Raw genomic sequence first — 17110 nt, forward strand, 5'->3', positions numbered from 1 at the left:
CTCCGGCCCCACAATCTGGTTAAATGAGGTTTAGCTGTTTGAGGCACTGAATTTTAGGGGGAGGGCGCATCAGTACCACCGAGCGCCCAGCGACAAACGCATTTCTTAAGAATCGGTGCCTCTTCTTGGGAAAAGGAGATCTTTGTCAAAGGGGGGCTCCGCGCCACGCAGGCCTCAAGGACCCGCCTAACCGCCCTCCCGCTGACTAGCCCCAGGCACTGTTCGAACTGTCTTTATTTTATCGTTTCTGTCAGAGAAATATGTGTCATCTTTCCAGTCTCTGGCGGCAAGAAAATGCCAGGCTCTTTTACTATTGAAAAAAAAAAAACCAAAAAACGAGAGAACACCCTGCGGTCCTAGCGCAGCCCAGCACCGCTGAGAACCCAGCCCTGCGGTGCGGCCCCGAGGGCGCGGCGCGAGCCCATCGGCTCTCGGGGTCGGGGCCGCAGGCAGCGCCCCGGGGCCCCGCAGGTCCCGGCGGAGCCCACCCCTGGGGTCCCGGGTCCGCGGCCCTGAGCGCCCGGTGCTCGGAAGTCGGGGGCCCCCGAGGCTCCTGCGGCACCGTCTTGGGGAAGGTGCGAACCAGCGGCCTTCGATCCGCGGAGTTCCAGCCTGGCACGTTCGGACCCTGGATTCCGGCCTCGAACGTTCGGCCCCCGCGGCGCCGAGAGCCCCGAGCGCCAGGCGCGCCCGCCGCGGGCTCGGGGGCGCGGGCAGCGGGCGGGACAGCGCCCCCGCTCCGCCCGTGCGGAGCGCTCGCCCCTCCAGGAAGCGCCCGCCTCGTCTCCCTGCTTCCCTCCCCACGCCCGCCCCCCTCGGCCGGAGGGAGGAGCCCGAGCCGCCGCCACCGCCACTGCCCGCCCGGCCCGGAGGAGGACCGGACTCCGCGCGGCTGGGAGCGCACGCGAGCTGGCAGGGCCGCGCGGGCAGCGCCCTGAGCCCTCCCGCGCCCGCGGGCCCGGCCGAGCAGGCGAGCGCCGGCGATGCCCCGGCGGCCCCGCGCGCGCGCAGCGGCATCCGCGCGGTGAGGGCGGCGGCGCCCGTGGGACCCGCGGTGAGTGGGGCCGGGCGGGGCGCCCTGGCGTGAGGGCTCAAGTTCGGCCTTGGGGCTCGGCTTCTGGCGCCAGGGGAGGGTTGGAAGGAAGCTGGGTTCCCCCTGGGCGGGGGGCTGCGGCGCCCCTAGCCCGCGCCACCGGCGCGCGCCCAGATTCTGGTGCTTGGGTGACTCAGCTCCGACCCGGCCACGCGGGGGCGCCCCGCCTTCGCCCGGACCGTCGAGGGGGGAAAGCCGGCGGGGTGCGGGAGGAGGGTGGAGGGTGGCGCCCTTGGGGATCCGAGCCCAGCTGTTTTAGGGACCCCCCATTTGCCCCGAGTGAGCCTGGGGACGTTCGGAAGGTGGAGTCCCCGCCACCATCGCAGCTGCTGGAGACGAGGTCTGGCTGGCTTCTGGCAGGCAGGCTGGGGCCCCTCTCCTCGCTCCCTTACCCTACTCCCAATCCCCCAGCACGCTCCCTCTCCCCACCCCACCCTCTGCCCCAGGGAAGGGCTCAAGAGCCAGCTCCCAGGCGGGAAGAGCGAGCAGAGAGAGGGAGTGGAGCTGGGCAGCTTCCCAGAAGTCGAAGTGTGTTTGCAAACTAGTTTTTCTCACAAAAGCTGTCTGGCACCTGTGTGTTTGGGGCGGGGGCATGGAGAGAGAGAGAGAGAGCAAGGCCGCCTCTTTCTTCCCGCTCATCTGGAGCGCCGCTTCTCTGAGAACAGAGGGGTCTCACTCCCGTCTTCTCTTCCCTTCCCATCCCCCAGCGCCGCCCCCACTTCCATTTGGACCAGGCTTTCTTTGGGGAAGAGGCGCCTTCAAAGGGGGCTGTGACTGGCCAAGGTCACTGGTGGAGCTGGAACCCAGGGCTCCCGTGGCTAGATGGGGGTTCATCTTGGTGTCTGTGACTCCCCCAGCCCTGAGGTGTATTGAGGGAAGTGACAAGGACGAGGCATCTGGGAGAATTATCTCAGAGGCCCTTTGTTTTTCTGCCCTTAGTTTTCACTGGCCTAGGGGTGTGGGCTTGTAACCTTCCTGCCAGTGGCCAGCTCTGATGGCGAGCTTTGGGAGACCTTGGTCCCAACACCCACCAAGCAGTGGACCCCGGGCCCAGACCCTCCTCCCCTCTGAGCCTGCAGGTCCTCATCTGTAAAATGGGCTGATCATCCAGGGCCTGTGCGCTGGAGGCTGGGTGCAAACATGAAGGAGTGGTCTTATTGCAGTCCCTCTGGCCTGGGGCCCAGTGAGCTCTGGGACTGCCCCAGGCAGGTGACATAACTGGCCGGAATGGGAGAGGTCACCCAGACAGGTTTCGCCATTGGAAGAACCGGAGGCTATGAGCGTGGACACTTGGGTGCTCCTTGCCCTCTGCCACTCCCTTCTGCGTGGCTTGTCACCCCTTGGGTTCTGGGGTTTTTCCTTCTGTAAAAGGAAGCAATCTATGACACCATCCAGTTTACAGGGCTGCTGGGAGCCTGGAAGTGGGGAACGGGTGCAGGTGTTCTGCAAAGCAGGGTGCACTCCATGAACGGCGGTGTTTCAAGAGACCTCCCTCCCAGAGAAGAGGGCCGGAGATGGAGCCTCCGTTTCTGTTCCTGTAGGGTCTCGAGGACAATACCCGTATACCTTTATCATCTTTCATGTCATCATCATAGCGTCTTCTAACCATCGTTATTGCTGTTCACGGGAGTATCAGCGAGCCTGATGTGGGTGGTGAGTTAGGACTCCTTCTGGGGTTTTCTCAGGCCAGCCTGTTTCTCCCTCTCCCACCTCCTCCCTGGAGAGAGGAGCCTCAGAATCCGAATGTCGGACTTCTGGGCTGTTCGAGGGGCAGGGCCTGAGCAGGAAGGTTGTGGCGGCCAAGGAGAACACCATGGGGGTAGATGCAGTCCAGTGTTCCCATTGCTCCCACCTCGGGCTGGCCTCAGCAGGCTCTAAGGTGTGACAGAAAACCGGAGAGTTCTCTAAGAATTCCTGCACTCCTGCCAGAGCAGGGAGCATTGTCGCCAGGCAAGGTCCCCTCCGGAGAAGCCCCCAGCGCAGGGCCAGGGTCCCATCTGCCTGATGGAGGTCTCCCTCCCTCTCCCCTCCTCCATCCCTCACTGAGGCTGCGGAGTCGGGGCAGTCACCTCGGGAATCCAGTCCCCTCCCTTTTGGAGAATGTGGCCTCAGAGGGGGATTTCGTCCCCTCCTGCCCGGCCCCCTGTGGGACACAGGAAGGGCTCTTTGGTCACTCTGGGATCTTGCAGGCAGCAACTGGAGAAGGTGCCGATCATGTCCCGCCCCCATTGTCCAGAGGGAGGATGTGGGGTCCTGAGGGGAGTCATGTTCCCGTCCCGGTCCCCGGAGGGCTCACGGTGCCTGAGGACTCAGCGGGAGTCAGAGGTGCCTCCGGCTCCCAGCCCAGTGTCCTCTGCCCTCGCCGGGCCACCCGGCCTCCATTCCGTGATGTGGCCGAGGGCACTGTGCTGCTCCATGTCCCGGAGCGTTTCTCCACCGGCGCCGTGCGCGCCTTCCTCCAGGGTCTGAGATGGGACTGGTCACTGATCCCTCACTCTCACGTCACCGAGCGTGACTGTTCTCGGGCATTAGCCACTCTCTGTAGTCGTCTTATTTATTCATCGGTGTCCCAGCTTATTATCTGCCTCCTCCGCAAAGAGTGTCAGCTCGGCAGAGGCGGGGGACAGTGTCCATCTTGTTCGGGGCTCTTTCCCTGCACTCGCGTGGTGCTCAGTAAAGGTCCATAAGTGTCGTTCACACCGAATCGACCCCTCGTTGTGGCCTCCTGTTAGATGGGTCTGTGATGTCCGGCGATGGAGCCTGGAAGAACCATGCGCTCGCCCTGTGGGGTCTCTGGAGGGATCCCTGTCTCGCCGTGCTGAGTAGGGGACCGTCAGAGGGCGGTGGACGTGCTATGCAGGAGCGACAGATGCTGGCCTAGGGCACAGGGGAAGGCGTGTGTCTGGGAGACGGTGGGATTGGCCTGCACTGAAGGACTGGGAGAGGTGGGCATGGTGGCTGCCGCCCAGGGCGGGGCATCCCTGGCTGCCACCACCCGCCAGCCCAGAAAGTGAGGTGTGCTGGGGAGGGGCCCCCATTCCCCGTGTGGCTGGGCCACATCTCCTAACCCCTCAGACCTCAGTTTCTTCATCTAGGAAATGGGCGTCCTTGGACCAGGGCTCTTCCCACCGCTTTCTTCCTGGGGGTCTTTGGGCAGCTGTGAAAGGGCTTGTACACTGAGGAGGGTTGTGCACAGATGTGGTGATTCCTCTTGCGCCTGTGGCTTTGGGTCCCCGCCTTCCACGAGGACTTCCCTCATTGTGCAGCCATCGGTTGTCACTCAACAACTGCTTACTGAGCCGCTCCTCTGGGCCAGGCACTGTGCTGAAGCTGGGGCTACAGCTGTGGAGCTCCAAGTGGAGTCGGGGGACAGAGTGAGGCAAGCAAATGACAGAGAAGCAGGGAAATTCTGCGAGTGGAAAATGCCCTACAGAGAAAGAGGCAGGGTGGAGTGAATGAGATGGGGGCGGCGTGCCCAGGGCCCGGGAGGCCCCTTCGAGCTGTTACATTATTGGTCTCTCATTCACGGCTGGATCCCAGCCTGCCTGGTGCCCAGCAGGTGCTCGGTGGATATTTTTGAATGAATGACCAAGGGAGGAGGGTCCCAGGCAGAGGAAACAGCACACACAAAGGCCCTGTGGTGGGAACATGCCTAGTGTTTTCCAAGAGCCCATTGTCCCCATGACCCAGCTCTCTAGAGTCTCATCAGGAGCTGGGGGCATCTGGCCTCCCCGCTGTGCCCTGGCTGTCCCCTCCCCACGACACAGGAGGGAACGTGCTCAGCTCCCAGCTGATGCCATCCAGCCTTTCCCTCCTTTTGGGCCCCCACCATCTTTCCGAGTCACGCCCCTCTTACCTTATGCTGTGTTGGGTAAGAGCCGAGCTCTGGGGTAACAGTCCTTTTCCTCCCCGAGGGTGAGGACTCAGGGAGCTGAGCTGCCTCGTTTCAGACTGGTTTGCCGACCAGCTGAGTGACCTTGGGCAGTGTATTGGTGACCCAGGGCTGCTGTGACAGAGTTCCACAAACTGGAGGGCTAAAACAACAGAGATGTCTTCTCGCACAGTTCCGAGGCTGGAAGTCTAAATCCAAGGTGAGGGCAGGGCCATGCTCCCTCTAACGGCTCTTGGTGGGGGGGGTGCTTCCTGCCTCTTCAGCCTCTGGTACCACCGGCAGTCCTTGCCTTGGGGCAGCATCGCCCCCGTCTCTGCCTCCTTCTTAGGGCTGTCCTCTGTCGTGTCTTCACATCATCCTCTCCTAAGGACATCAGTCATGTTGGGCTCACCCTTCTCCAGTGTGACCTCGTCTCAGCTAATCACGTCTGCAATGACCCAGGTTCCAAATAAGGTCACGTTCTGAGATGCTGGCGGGTAGGATGGCAACATCTCTTTTGGGGGGACACAATTCCATTTCTCACAGGCAGGTTACATCACCTTGCTGTGCCTCAGCTCTCTGATCTGTCAGATGGGGTGGTAGTAGCAGCGCCCATCTCTCCCGGGCTTGTGGGGAGGCCTGAGTGCACGGATGCAACCCTCCGAGCAAGACCAGGTACACAGGAAGAGCTCGGTCAGGGCTCTGATTCCGTCTCCAAAGCAAAGACTTCCTGGGAACCGGGACCAGCACTGAAGAGCAGATGGTGATGTCCTTGGCCAGGAGCATTTGCTGAGGAGGGCCTGGGCCTGGGCACTGAGGCTCAGTGAGGCCCCTCCCCACTGTCTAGATGAGAAGGGCCGGGCGGCGCCTCTTCAGTGTGGCAGCGTGTGGGTGGGCCGCATGAAAGCACTGAACGGCAAGGAGCCACTAACAAAAGATGGGGGGAGCCCCATCGGCAGACGGATGGAGCGGGGTGCCCAGCCACTGTAGGAACCCACAGGCGACTCAGGCACTGGGTGAATCCAGATGACTTCTCAGGCCCTGTCAGCCCAGAGTTTCTGGGCAGAAGGTGGGGACCAGAAGCCCGGAGCAGCCCAGCAAAGACTGAGGGGCATTTGTAGATTCCCCAAAGCTGGAAGGAGCCCCAGCCCTTGACAGGTAGGGAAACTGAGGCGCAGGGAGGGGAAGGGACTTCCGGGAGTTCACACAGAATTGGGAGCCCCTGTCTCCTACTCTCCCTGTGGTAGTCCCCTGGGTGGGTAGGGCTCTGGCCTGTGCGCCAGTCTCTGACGCTGCCCCACAGTCCTCTTTGAGTGAAGCCAAGTTGGAACGACTTTGACCTGTGGTCGTTGTCACCATGCCCTCCTCCCTCCATGAGCTTGGTCAACCCTCTGAGCCTGGCCAGACCCATCCCAAGATCCCTGAAGTACTGTCTGCATCCCAGAGTATGTCCACACCCATCCTATAGTGCATTCCCGGAGACGGGAGGGCAGGGCACCGCCAGCTGCACTTTGCAGATGGAGAGGAGACCTGGAAGGGAGGGGTGGCTTCTGTGGGACTGAACCCAGGGCCTGGATCTCCGGGGGGAGGGAGGAAGCCCCCTCACCCTGCGGGGCCAGCCCTGGGACGACAGCCTGGGGAGACCCCAAGGCCAAGCCCTTCAGTGCAAGGCTGAGCTGAACCAGGGGTCTGGGGGCCCAAGGGAGGCCCTCCCCCAGGGGCCAGAGCTTAGTAGTTAGGCAGGGGCTGCAGAGAACAGCCTCCCCTATTTGTGTGGTCGTCGGGCCGACCGTGCTGCAGCCTCTTGCGTGCTGGCTGCAGCTATATTTATCCCTGTAGTGGCCTGGCTGCCTGGCTGCCCTTCGGGGTGCGGTAACTTCCAGCACGGCAGCCGGTGCCTCAGCTCAGGTAGGGAAGTCACTGTGTCGAGATGCTGCCCCCACTTTGCCGAGAGCGGCAGCCTGCTCTCTAGGGGCTCCTCCCCCCGGCGTTGCAACAGTGGGCGTGCGGGAACGGCCCCCAGAACCAGGGCTGGGCGACGTTCGGGTGTTGGGGCTGGGCCTCAAAGGTGGAACCAGATAAACTTCAGGGCCTTTCCATTCAGATTCAGAGAACTCATGATTCCCAAATCCTGGGATTCTGTGACTCTGTAGTCCCAGGCTTCTACAGTTCCAGGATGCTGCGTATCCTTTTTCCCTCACCTTCCCCTCCTCACTGTCCACAAACGTGTGTGGAGCTCCCATCCTGTGCCTCCCTGTTCCGGGAACAACAGAGACGGAAATAAGACCCGGTCCCATCTTTAAGCTCAAGTGAGGGTGACATTTCCTAAGCCGGTGGTTGCAATATGGTGACAATGTAAGTGCTTCCCCTCGAGGACGAGGGGCTCAGGAGCGGCTTTGTACAGGAGTCCCCCAGTTGTTTTCTGAACATTTTATTGAAGCATCGCCTGCAAAATAGAGCAGATGCCCCACATGTACAACCCGGTGACCTTTCACAAACCGAAAACATCTGTGTTAGCAGCACCCAGACGGAGAAACAGAACGTGACCCTCACCGAAGCCCCCAGGTGCCCCCTTCCGGCCACTGACACCCCTCCCGACCCCCGCTCTCCGGGTCTCCAGCAGTGTAGATTAGCTTTGCTTGTGTTTAACTTCTGATAAATGAAATCATACAGGATGGCGTATTCGTTGCCTCTGGCTTCCTCTGCTCAGCATATTCATGAGACCCCTCATTGTTGGTCCCCTTGTGCTCCTTCCTGCTCGTGGCAGTGCAGTACCTTGCGTGGACGTTCACCATTTATCTTCTCCTGATGATAGGCATTTGGGGTTTCCAGTCTGGGGCTGTTACGAGCAGTGAAGTTATGGAAGTTCTTGTGTGTATGTCTTTTGCTGAACATACGTGCACATGTCTGCTGGGCGTTGCTGGGTCACACGTTTATTTAGCTTTTGTAGACACTGCCACACATTTCTCCAAAGCTGTTATACCAATCTACACTCCGCTTGGCGACATCGCAGAGATCCAGTTGCTCCACATCCTTGCTGACACTTGGTATTGTCAGCCTTTTTTCCTTTGGCCATCCCGGGGAGGGGGAGGGCAGAGGAGTATTGGTTGCAATTGGTTTTGCTGAGCTGAATTTGAACCATGAAAGAGCCAAGTGATGAAGGGGGAAGGGCAATCCAGGCAGAGGGAACAGCATGTGCAAGATTATGGGGGCATGAAAAAGTATTCCTGGAACTCTGTAGTAAATGGCATAGCTGGAGCCAGAAGTGTGGGGGCTACGTCAGGGAGTTTGAGAATGGCAGGGAGCCACGCAGAGGTTTTTGTTTTTTAAAGGTTTTGTTTTTCCTTTTTCTCCCAAAGCCCACCAATACATAGTTGTGTATTTTTACTTGTGGGTCCTTCTAGTTGTGGCATGTGGGACACTGCCTCAGCATGGCTTGATGAGTGGTGCCATGTCCATGCCCAGGATTCGAACTGGTGAAACCCTGGGCTGCCAAAGCAGAGCGCGCTAACTTAATCACTCGGCCACAGGGTGGGCCCCTGAGAGGTTTTTCTTTTTCTTTTTGAGGAAGATTAGCCCTGAGCTAACATCTGCCGCCAGTCCTCCTCTTTTTGCTGAGGAAGACTGGCCCTGAGCTAGCATCTGTGCCCATCTTCCTCTACTTTATATGTGGGATGCCTGCCACAGCGTGGCTTGACAAGTGGTGTGTAGGTCCACACCCAGGATCCCAACTGGCGAACCCCAGGCTGCCAAAGCAGAATGTGCAAACTTTAACCGCTACAGCACTGGGCCAGCCCGAGAGGTTTTTCTTTTTTGCGGCCAGCACCTACAGTGTGTCAGGCATTTTGTAATTTCCGTTTGATGGATAAGAAAACTAAACTGTGGGGTCTGGCCGGTGGTGCAGAGGTTAATTTCACATGCTCCACTTTGGCGGCCTGGGGTTTGCTGGTTCTGGTCCTGGGCACAGACCTACACATCACTCATCAAGCCATGCTGTGGTAGCATCCCACATACAAAATAGGGGAAGATTGGCACGGATGTTAGCTCCTCAACAATCTTCCTTAAGCAAAAAGAGAAGGATTGGCAAGAGATGTTAGCTGAGGGCCAATCTTCCTCACACACACAAAAAAAAAAAAGGAAAGGAAAATGAAACTGAGACTCAGAAAGACCAGATGACTTGTCCCGAGTCGTATTAGCAGAGGTTGTGGAGTGCAAATCCTTCCAAGCCTCAGTTTGTTCGTCTGGAGAATGGGGGTGATGACACCTCACTCGAGGACGTTGTGAAGCTGTAGGAGTTAAAGTCCATCATGCACTCGGCCAGGGCCTGGGGCCGGCGTTATGAGGACTCCTGTTTTATTATTTCTCCATCAGCACAGTCGCTCATCTCCCTTCCCTCCCAGCTGACCGGGTCGGGGGTGGGCCCTCCCCGCTTCCGCAGTAAGGAAGGGCTGGCCCAGAACTCCAGCCCCAGCACCGTGGTTTCCTGCCCCTGGCACGTCTCCTAGGACCTAAAGTTTGCTGTGATGGTTAATTTTAAGTGTCAGTTTGGCTAGACTGTGGTGGCCGGTTGTCTGATCAAACCCCAGCCTGCCGTTGCTGTGTAGGTATTTTCAGATGTGATTGACATTGAAATCAGCAGACTTTTATTAAAGCAAATTACTCTCTATTATTTGGGTGGGCCTCATCCAATCCGTTGGAGGCCTTGAAAGCACAGACTAAGGTTTCTCCAAGAAAAAGGAATTTGGCCTCAAGACTACAACACCGAACTCTTGCCTAGTTTCCCCTGCCTGGCTTGCCCTGTGGTTTGGACTCAAGATGGCAATGTCAGTTCTTACCTGAATCTCCGGCCTTGCGTCTTGTCCTGCAGGTTGTGGACTTGCCAGCCCCCACAATCGCATGAGCCAATTTCTTAAAAGAAATCTGTCACTCTCTCTAGAGGTCGCCTATTGGTTCTGTTTTCTCTGGAGAACCCTGACTAATACAGTTGCCATTTGTCTTCCTGGAGCTTCTGATCTGGGAAATGGGGTGAAGAATGCAGCTTAGATCTGGACGCATTCAAGACCCGTTCCAACCCTGAAAAGTCGGTAAATGCAGCCGCCAGAGCCAGTGAGGACCGGGCCTCTGGTTAGCTGAGGGTTCCAGCTACCAAAGTGTCACCGTCTAGACCAGAGGTTGCAAACTCAGGGGTCTGCTGAGACCTGGCCGGGAACTCAGTGTGTGAGGCTGGCCGGGCTTGCATGGGACCAAGTATGACATCTGCCTCATTCTGCCCAGTGTGAGCTAAACCAGAGGCATCTGGGGTGGGGCCAGCCACCAGGTGGCCATAGTGCAACCTCCGGGCTAGGGTCAGTGCAACATGCTGTCTCAGATGGGCTGCCTCAGCGTGACCTGGGAGCTTGTTAGCAATGCAGACTCTCAGGGCCCTCCGCTACCTGCTGAATCAGAATCTGCATTTTTTTTTTAAAGTTTGGCACATGAGCTAACAACTGTTGCCAATCTTCTTTTTGTTTTTTCTGCTTTTTCTCCCCAAGTCCCCCAAGTACATAGTTGTACATTTCAGTGGCGAGTCCTTCCAGTTGTGGCATGTGGGATGCCGCCTCAGTGTGGCACAACAAGCGGTGCCATGTCTGCGCCCAGGATCCAAACGGGCAAAACCCTGGGCCACAGCAGCAGAGCGTGCAAACTTAACCACTCGGCCCCCAGAATCTGCATTTTAACAAGGTGTCCCACCTACTTTTAAGCCCACCGCAGAGTCACCTGGACAGCTTGTTAAAACACAGGCTGATAGGGGCCGCCCCGTGGCCGAGTGGCTAAGTTCGCGCACTCCGCTTCGGTGGCCCAGGGTTTCGCTGGTTCGGATCCTGGGGCCGGACATGGCACCGCTCATCAGGCCATGCTGAGGCGGCATCCCACATGCCACAACTAGAAGGACCCACTACTAAAAATATACAACTATGTACCGGGGGGCTTTGGGGAGAAAAAGGAAAAATAAAATCTTTAAAAAAAACCCCACAGGCTGATAAGTGCCATGCAGGGACTCTGATGCAACAGGTCTGGAGCGGGGCCGAGGATGCTGCATTCTGCATCCAGGAACCACACTTGGAGGACTGAGAGCCTGGGGCCACCCCCGGAGCCTCTGCTGCCGGTGGTTAGAGCCCCCTGAGCAGGATTTACCCTGAGGGTCCCGGAGGCCTCTGCCTGAGAGTGGAGCACCTTAGAGGGCATGTGGGTGTGGGGCCAAGCTGTTATTCCCTCCCCAGCATCCCACCCACCACCTAGGTCACCCTTGGCGTTCCTGCACTGTGTCTGCCAGCTGAGAAGCAGAGCCTGGAGCCCTGTTTCTCAACCGGTTTTAACTCGTGCCCCCTTTACATAAACCAGATACTTCACACACCTCTCGGGTTTGATCTGCCCTCCCTTCCCACCCCAGCCATGGGAATCGCAGGAATACCACAAGCCACATAGTGTCGCTCCAAGGGCTTCACCGTACTTAATCCTCCCCATACCCCATGAAAGCGCTCTCATTGTCCCCATTTTACAGAGGGGGGAAACTGAGACCAGCAAGGTTAAGTAACTTGCCTGAGGTCCCCCAGCAGGTAAATGGCAGAGCCAGGATTCAAAGCCAGGCTGTCTGAGTTCATGGTCTGTGCTCCTAACTGCGGCATGGGACTGAACAGAGGACTGAGCCCCTGTCCTTGTTACTGCCGCCAACAGGACTTTGTAGAGTGTTACTTCCTACAGTTGGCACTGAACACAACTTCCTTTTTCATTTTCCAACTATCAAGTTGAACATGCTTCTCCAGATGGCACACCATGCTGCCATCCTGGCCGCAGGGCCTGCCCTTCCCTCCCCTTCCATCCCGTCGGGGTCTCCACGTCTCCCCCTCAGCCATCCATCCCCCTGTGCCTCCTCTCCTGGTGTCTCCCAGTCACAGCCCATCTTGGGTTGAGACCCTCGGCCACCTTGGCATTTCCTCCCCACGGTGGGGTGCACAGCCCGGCTCCTGGGTCCTGAGCCGCTGGACCAACGGTAGGCAGAAGGATGGACTCGTGGCTCTTGGCCTCAGCACCATCTTTCCCTGGCTCAGAAAAGCTGCTGCCCCCTCTTGGGCCTCCGTTTCCACCCCTGTGAAGTGCAACATGAGCCCCTCTCCTGCTGGCCTCTTGGAGCAGCGACAAGGGTCCAGAGTTTGAGAAGCAGCCTTGCGATCTCTCAAGTGACATATGCGGGGCAGGCGGCTGTGATTTTTCTGGGGCTGCAGATTAAAGAGACTGCCTGGTGGGCTCCCTCCCTCCCTCGTTTGCTTGGCATATATTTATTCAGCACTCACTACGTGCGGATGCTGCTGTAGATGCCGGGGAAACAGTGGTGATCTCTCCCTCATGGAAATTACGTTCTGGGGGAGCAGACAGACAATACACAAGGTGAACAGACAAGCAAGTAAAATGAGTGTACATTACAATGATATGTGAAGGAAAGAGTGTGGGGCTGAGACAGAGATTACATTAGCTGGATGACCAGGGAAGGCCTCTGAGGAGGTGACATTAAGCTGACAACTAGACCCGTCATGTGAAGAAAAGCATTTCTGGCACAAAGAATAGCAAGTGCAAAGGCCCTGAGACAGGAGAGAGGCTGGCATATTTGCAGAGCAGAAGGAGGCCAGTGTAGCTGGGGCAGCAGGAGCAAGGGGGAGGGTGGCATGAGCTCAGGTCAGGTCAAGTGGGGCCCTGTCGGCCTGGGGAGGCTTGGGTTCCCTTGGAAGGAGAAGCCACTGAGAGATTTTCAGGTAGAGCTCTGTAGCATCTGATTGGCACGTTCCTCTGGCTCTGGTGTGGAGGAGAGAGTTGGAGCTGGAGTGGCATCAGTGGGACCTGTTATGGGCCAGTGCATGGCTGGGCACAAGATGATGGGGGCCAGGCCGGGCCAAGGCAGTGGAAGTGGGGAGAGGAGGATGATGCTGGGTGCAACTTGGGGTGGAATCAGCAGCAGCAGTGGGATATGGGGGGTGACAGCAAGAGAGAGGTCAAGGATGATGGAGTCCTAGGTTTCTGGCTAAAACCAGAATGTTCTAGACCTGTGGCTCAGCGCCAGGCTCCAAATCCTGTCCTTCTGCCTAATGGGCAAGATGTCTTAGGAGCTGGGGCCAGTGGACCCTGTAGGGGCTGAAGCCTCTGCTTCTCGTTCATTGCTGTAGCCCCAGGGTGCTCAAGAAATGTTTGTTGAATAAATGAATGGGAGTTCCCAAGCCCTACCTTCTCTTTGCCTCGGTTAACCCATCTCTAAAAGGGTATCCCCGCCTTCTAGCTCCTTCCCTGGGGGTCTGGTCACCCCAGAAGGCCTGTGTCCATCTGGGCCAGGAGTCAGGACCATCCGGGAGCAGGCCTTGGCTCCCCAGGGCCCCTCTCCAGCCTGAAACCTCAAATTACCTGTGGGGTGGGTGGGGGCTGCGTTTCCATCCCGGCCAGATGCGCATGGCAGGCCCGGCCTCCCTTAATGACACCTTGCCCGCAGCCCTCTTGCTGGAGTAGGAGGGGAGGGGGCCCAGCCCAGCCTAAGCTGTGGTTTCTTTTTCCATTGCGTCAGGCCTCAGGGTCCGGCCCGCCTGCCCGCTGCCGGGCTGGCACAGAGGGGCCCGCTCTGACCCCTGCCCGCCCCGACTCCAGACATCATGTGCTCCCCGTTTCGGGCATCCAGAAGTTTCCAGCCAGAGGGTGAGTTGGGATGAGGGACATGCCCCCAGCTGGGGGAGAAGCGCCCCTTCCCTGCCCACCCATCGCTCACTCTAGCGGGGCCTGTGCGCTGGTCCAGGTCGAGCTGCAGCGGGCTCCGAGGAACCCAGCCTAGCCCGACCCTCCCCTGTGGCCTGGCCCTCCTGGCCGTGTCCTCAGCCAGGCCGGAGCCAGCGAGGGGGAAGAGGCTAGTGAGTAACCCAGGGCAGCGTGCTGGTGGCTTGGACCGGAGGAGGGCGGAGGCCGGGAGAAGTGGCCCCGGGGTGTGTGTAGGCACGCGTGCCTTTCCGTCTGTGAATCTGGGGGCATGTGTGCATGTGTGTATATGTGACCACACATGTGTGTTCATGCACGAGAAAGTGTGTGAATCTGGGCACGTGTGCCTGCCACCCCTCAGGATGAAAACAGATGTGTCTGACTGGGCAGCAGGGGGACGGTGGCCCAGGTGGTCCATGACATCCAGCATGTCATGAAGGGGGCCTGTGAGGTGGAGAGGAGGTGGGTGAGCTGGAGTCCACCCCGTCAGTGATGATGGGAGATGCAGGGGTGGCACAGGGTGACCCCAGAGGAACTGGTGACTTTGGGCTCACTAGGGCCCTCTGAGCCTCAGGCTCCCTTTGGCCTGGCTGATCTCGGCTGTCCCCACCTAGGTCCTCGTTCCTCATCATGCTTGGCAGTGCCCCCGCTGGGCCGGAAGGCGACACATTGGCCTGGGGGTCTGGAGATCCAGCCCACATCCTGCCTCTGCTGTTTCCTGGCTGGGTGACCTTGGGCAGGTGACTTCTGCTCTCTGGGCCTCAGTTTCCTCATCTGCAAAAGGGGGGTGGCTGTCATGCCCCACCCAACCTCTAGGGAGTTGTCAGCATACACAGGTGTTCTCTCAGCCCCGCAGCGAGATGTCCACTGGGCATCCCTAAGCCCGCCCCCCTTGCCTGGCCGAGGACTCGCTCCCTCCCCCACTTGGCACGGCCACCCAGCTGCACACAGCGAGCTGGAATGCACTTCTCCAGCCCCTCTGGTGGAAACCGATTTTTACGCGACAAGAATAAATCCTGCAGGCAAATTGCAGTGCTGTCCTGACATTCTGGGCCCGTGTGATTGTAATGAGGTTCTGGGGACTGGCAGTGGGAGGGAGGGGGCTGAGCGCTGGCTTTGTCACTGTCCAGAACCTCTCCTTGCCAGGCATGCCCGGGCACCATGTGTCTGGACGGGGAGAAGGGCCTCTGGGCCAGCCCCACACTCACCCAGGCCTCTTGCAGACCAGCCATGTCTGCCCAGTACGAGGCTGGTGCTTGGGGAGGGGGCTGTGGCTGGGGGCCAGGGGAGGGGCCAGGCCCAGCGTTGGTCCTCCCTGCCTGGACCACAGCGGCCTCCTCGCTGGGCCCCCCCGCTGCCTCTTCCTAGTCCAGCAGTCCCTTCTCCCCGCAGGGGCGGGAGGGAGCCTTTACAAACACAAATTGCGTCATGTCGCCCCTCTGCTTAGAACCGCGGAGCCTTCCATCACTCTCAGAATAAGCCCCCCTCCGTATCGGGGGGGCCCCCAGCCCGCGGGCCTGGCAGCTCTGCCCACCTCTCTGCCAGGCTGGAACGAGAGCTCTGGGAGGTGAGACGGCAGCCTCCCCCGAGGGTCCCGGGCCTGGCATGCTTCCTGGGACCTGCTAGACACGCAGTCCCCACTCTAGAGTGAGTGAGTGAGCCTCAGCGTCTCTGGAAGACGGGCCGTGTCAGCACCTGCCTCTCGAGACGAGACGGAGCAAGGATTAGGGACACGGTGCCAGCCACGTGCTCAGCCTCAGCGGGGTCAGTGCTCAAAGCACAGTAAGGTGGATTCGTGTCCCCGGGGGGACCCTCCCCTCCGCTCCTGCCTCTGGGCAGGGCAGGGCCAGATTCCCACTCAGCAGGGAGGGCACAAGGTACTAGTCCAGGAGTTGGAGCCTGGCCTTGTGGGTAAGGGTCTGGGGGCTGGACTCGTCCACGCAGAGGTGGGATCTGTGCTAGGTTCACATGCGCCGGGGGAGGTAAGATCTGACCACGGGAGTCCCCTCGGGCTGTGTTGTGATGTCTGTGCACAGACGAGGAAACTGAGGCACAGAGGGCTTGTCTGCAGGGCCTGTTGCGGCTGGGACTCAGAGCTCCCCTCTGCCCCTTGAGATGGGTTTCTCCACACTTGCTCCGAAGGAACACCTCACACTTGGAGGAAAACAGAACTGCCGAAAGTAACCAAATGCCAGTAATTAGCCTCGGCAGTGGAGGGGGCACGTAAGGCCCAGTGCGTGGAAACTTTGGGAAGTCGTGTACGGGTGAAAGAATGAATTCTGTGTTGAGGACTAAGACCAACCGAGGCAGCATCTGAGCGATGTGGAGGGTTTGTGTGTTCATCGATTTATACACTTGTCCTCTTTTTATTCAACAAATATATCCTGAGTGTCTCCTTTGCACCAGTCACTGTGCTTAGGCTGGGGATACAGGACGAACAAGATAGACCATGAACAAGGCCAGGTTTTGGTTAAAGTACCAGAAGTGAGCTTCCTAGTGGCCAAAGCAATGAGGGAAACCTGAGCCATTACATGCTCCACTGCAGCCACAATATACCATCATGTTAATTGCTCAGAGAAGCCCCGATTTTTCCTGGCAAAAGGAATGTCTCTGATGCCCACGTCCGCTGTGGTTTGTTGCTGATCTCACAGGGACAGCTTGCACCTGTGTGTATTTCACAGGTGAAGACAGACCAAAGCAGAGTCTATCTAACTACACACGCCCACCAGAGACTCCTTTTTGATGCATTTCCTGCTTTCTCCTTCCTCCAAGCTTTGGCGTGTGTTATCCCCCCGACACACACCCCTTTCCTTCCATCTCTCTACGCACATCTTGAAGGTCGGGGTGACGCCCCCCAGGGTGGAGTGGACTAGCTGATGTCTGTGCCCTCTGACCCCCTCCCCTTTCCCCCTAGACTGCCAGGAACTGCTGCCGCCGCCGACCCCCATGGCCTACACACCGGGCGGGGGTGCCCCAGCACGGGGGACCGCCCCCGTGGGCTCCCAGTACTGCGTGTGCAAGGTGGAGTTGTCGGTGAGTGGCCAGAACTTGCTGGACCGGGACATCACCTCCAAGTCTGACCCCTTCTGTGTCCTCTTTACGGAGAACAATGGCCGGTGGATCGAGGTGAGGCCCCACCGTGTGCGTCTGCAGTGGGTGGCAGGTGGGGGTGCTGGGGAGGGGCTCCCGCCGGATCCGGGGACCTCTGGTCAGGCCCTTGGATGGAGTTAGAGTGTAGGCCGGGAGTGATTTAGAAAATTGTTGCTTTTCAAATTGAATTTTATTTAAAATATATTTACAAAATTACTTAAAATAATTATATTTGTGTTTAGGTTATTATAATTCATAGATTTCTATTTATAATTATACAATTTTATGTT

General features: G+C 58.5%; 1 protein-coding gene across 2 annotated transcripts in view; it reads left to right on the forward strand.

The window, feature by feature from the left end:
* Positions 1–822: 822 nt before the first annotated feature.
* Positions 823–17110, forward strand: part of CPNE2 (copine 2) — a 46352-nt gene continuing 30064 nt past the window's right edge. Inside the window, exons 1-2 of one of the 2 annotated variants that reach the window (XM_070611917.1) lie at positions 823–1054; positions 16645–16856. In XM_070611917.1, coding sequence (XP_070468018.1) covers positions 16677–16856 — 180 coding nt within the window. In that variant the 5' untranslated portion in view covers positions 823–1054; positions 16645–16676. Of the gene's footprint in view, positions 1055–5070; positions 5185–16644; positions 16857–17110 lie in introns of those variants that run through there. The other variant, XM_070611918.1, reaches the window with a different exon arrangement.

This window comes from Equus przewalskii, chromosome 3 (genome assembly GCF_037783145.1).
Source record: "Equus przewalskii isolate Varuska chromosome 3, EquPr2, whole genome shotgun sequence".
Classification (NCBI taxonomy): domain Eukaryota; kingdom Metazoa; phylum Chordata; class Mammalia; order Perissodactyla; family Equidae; genus Equus; species Equus przewalskii.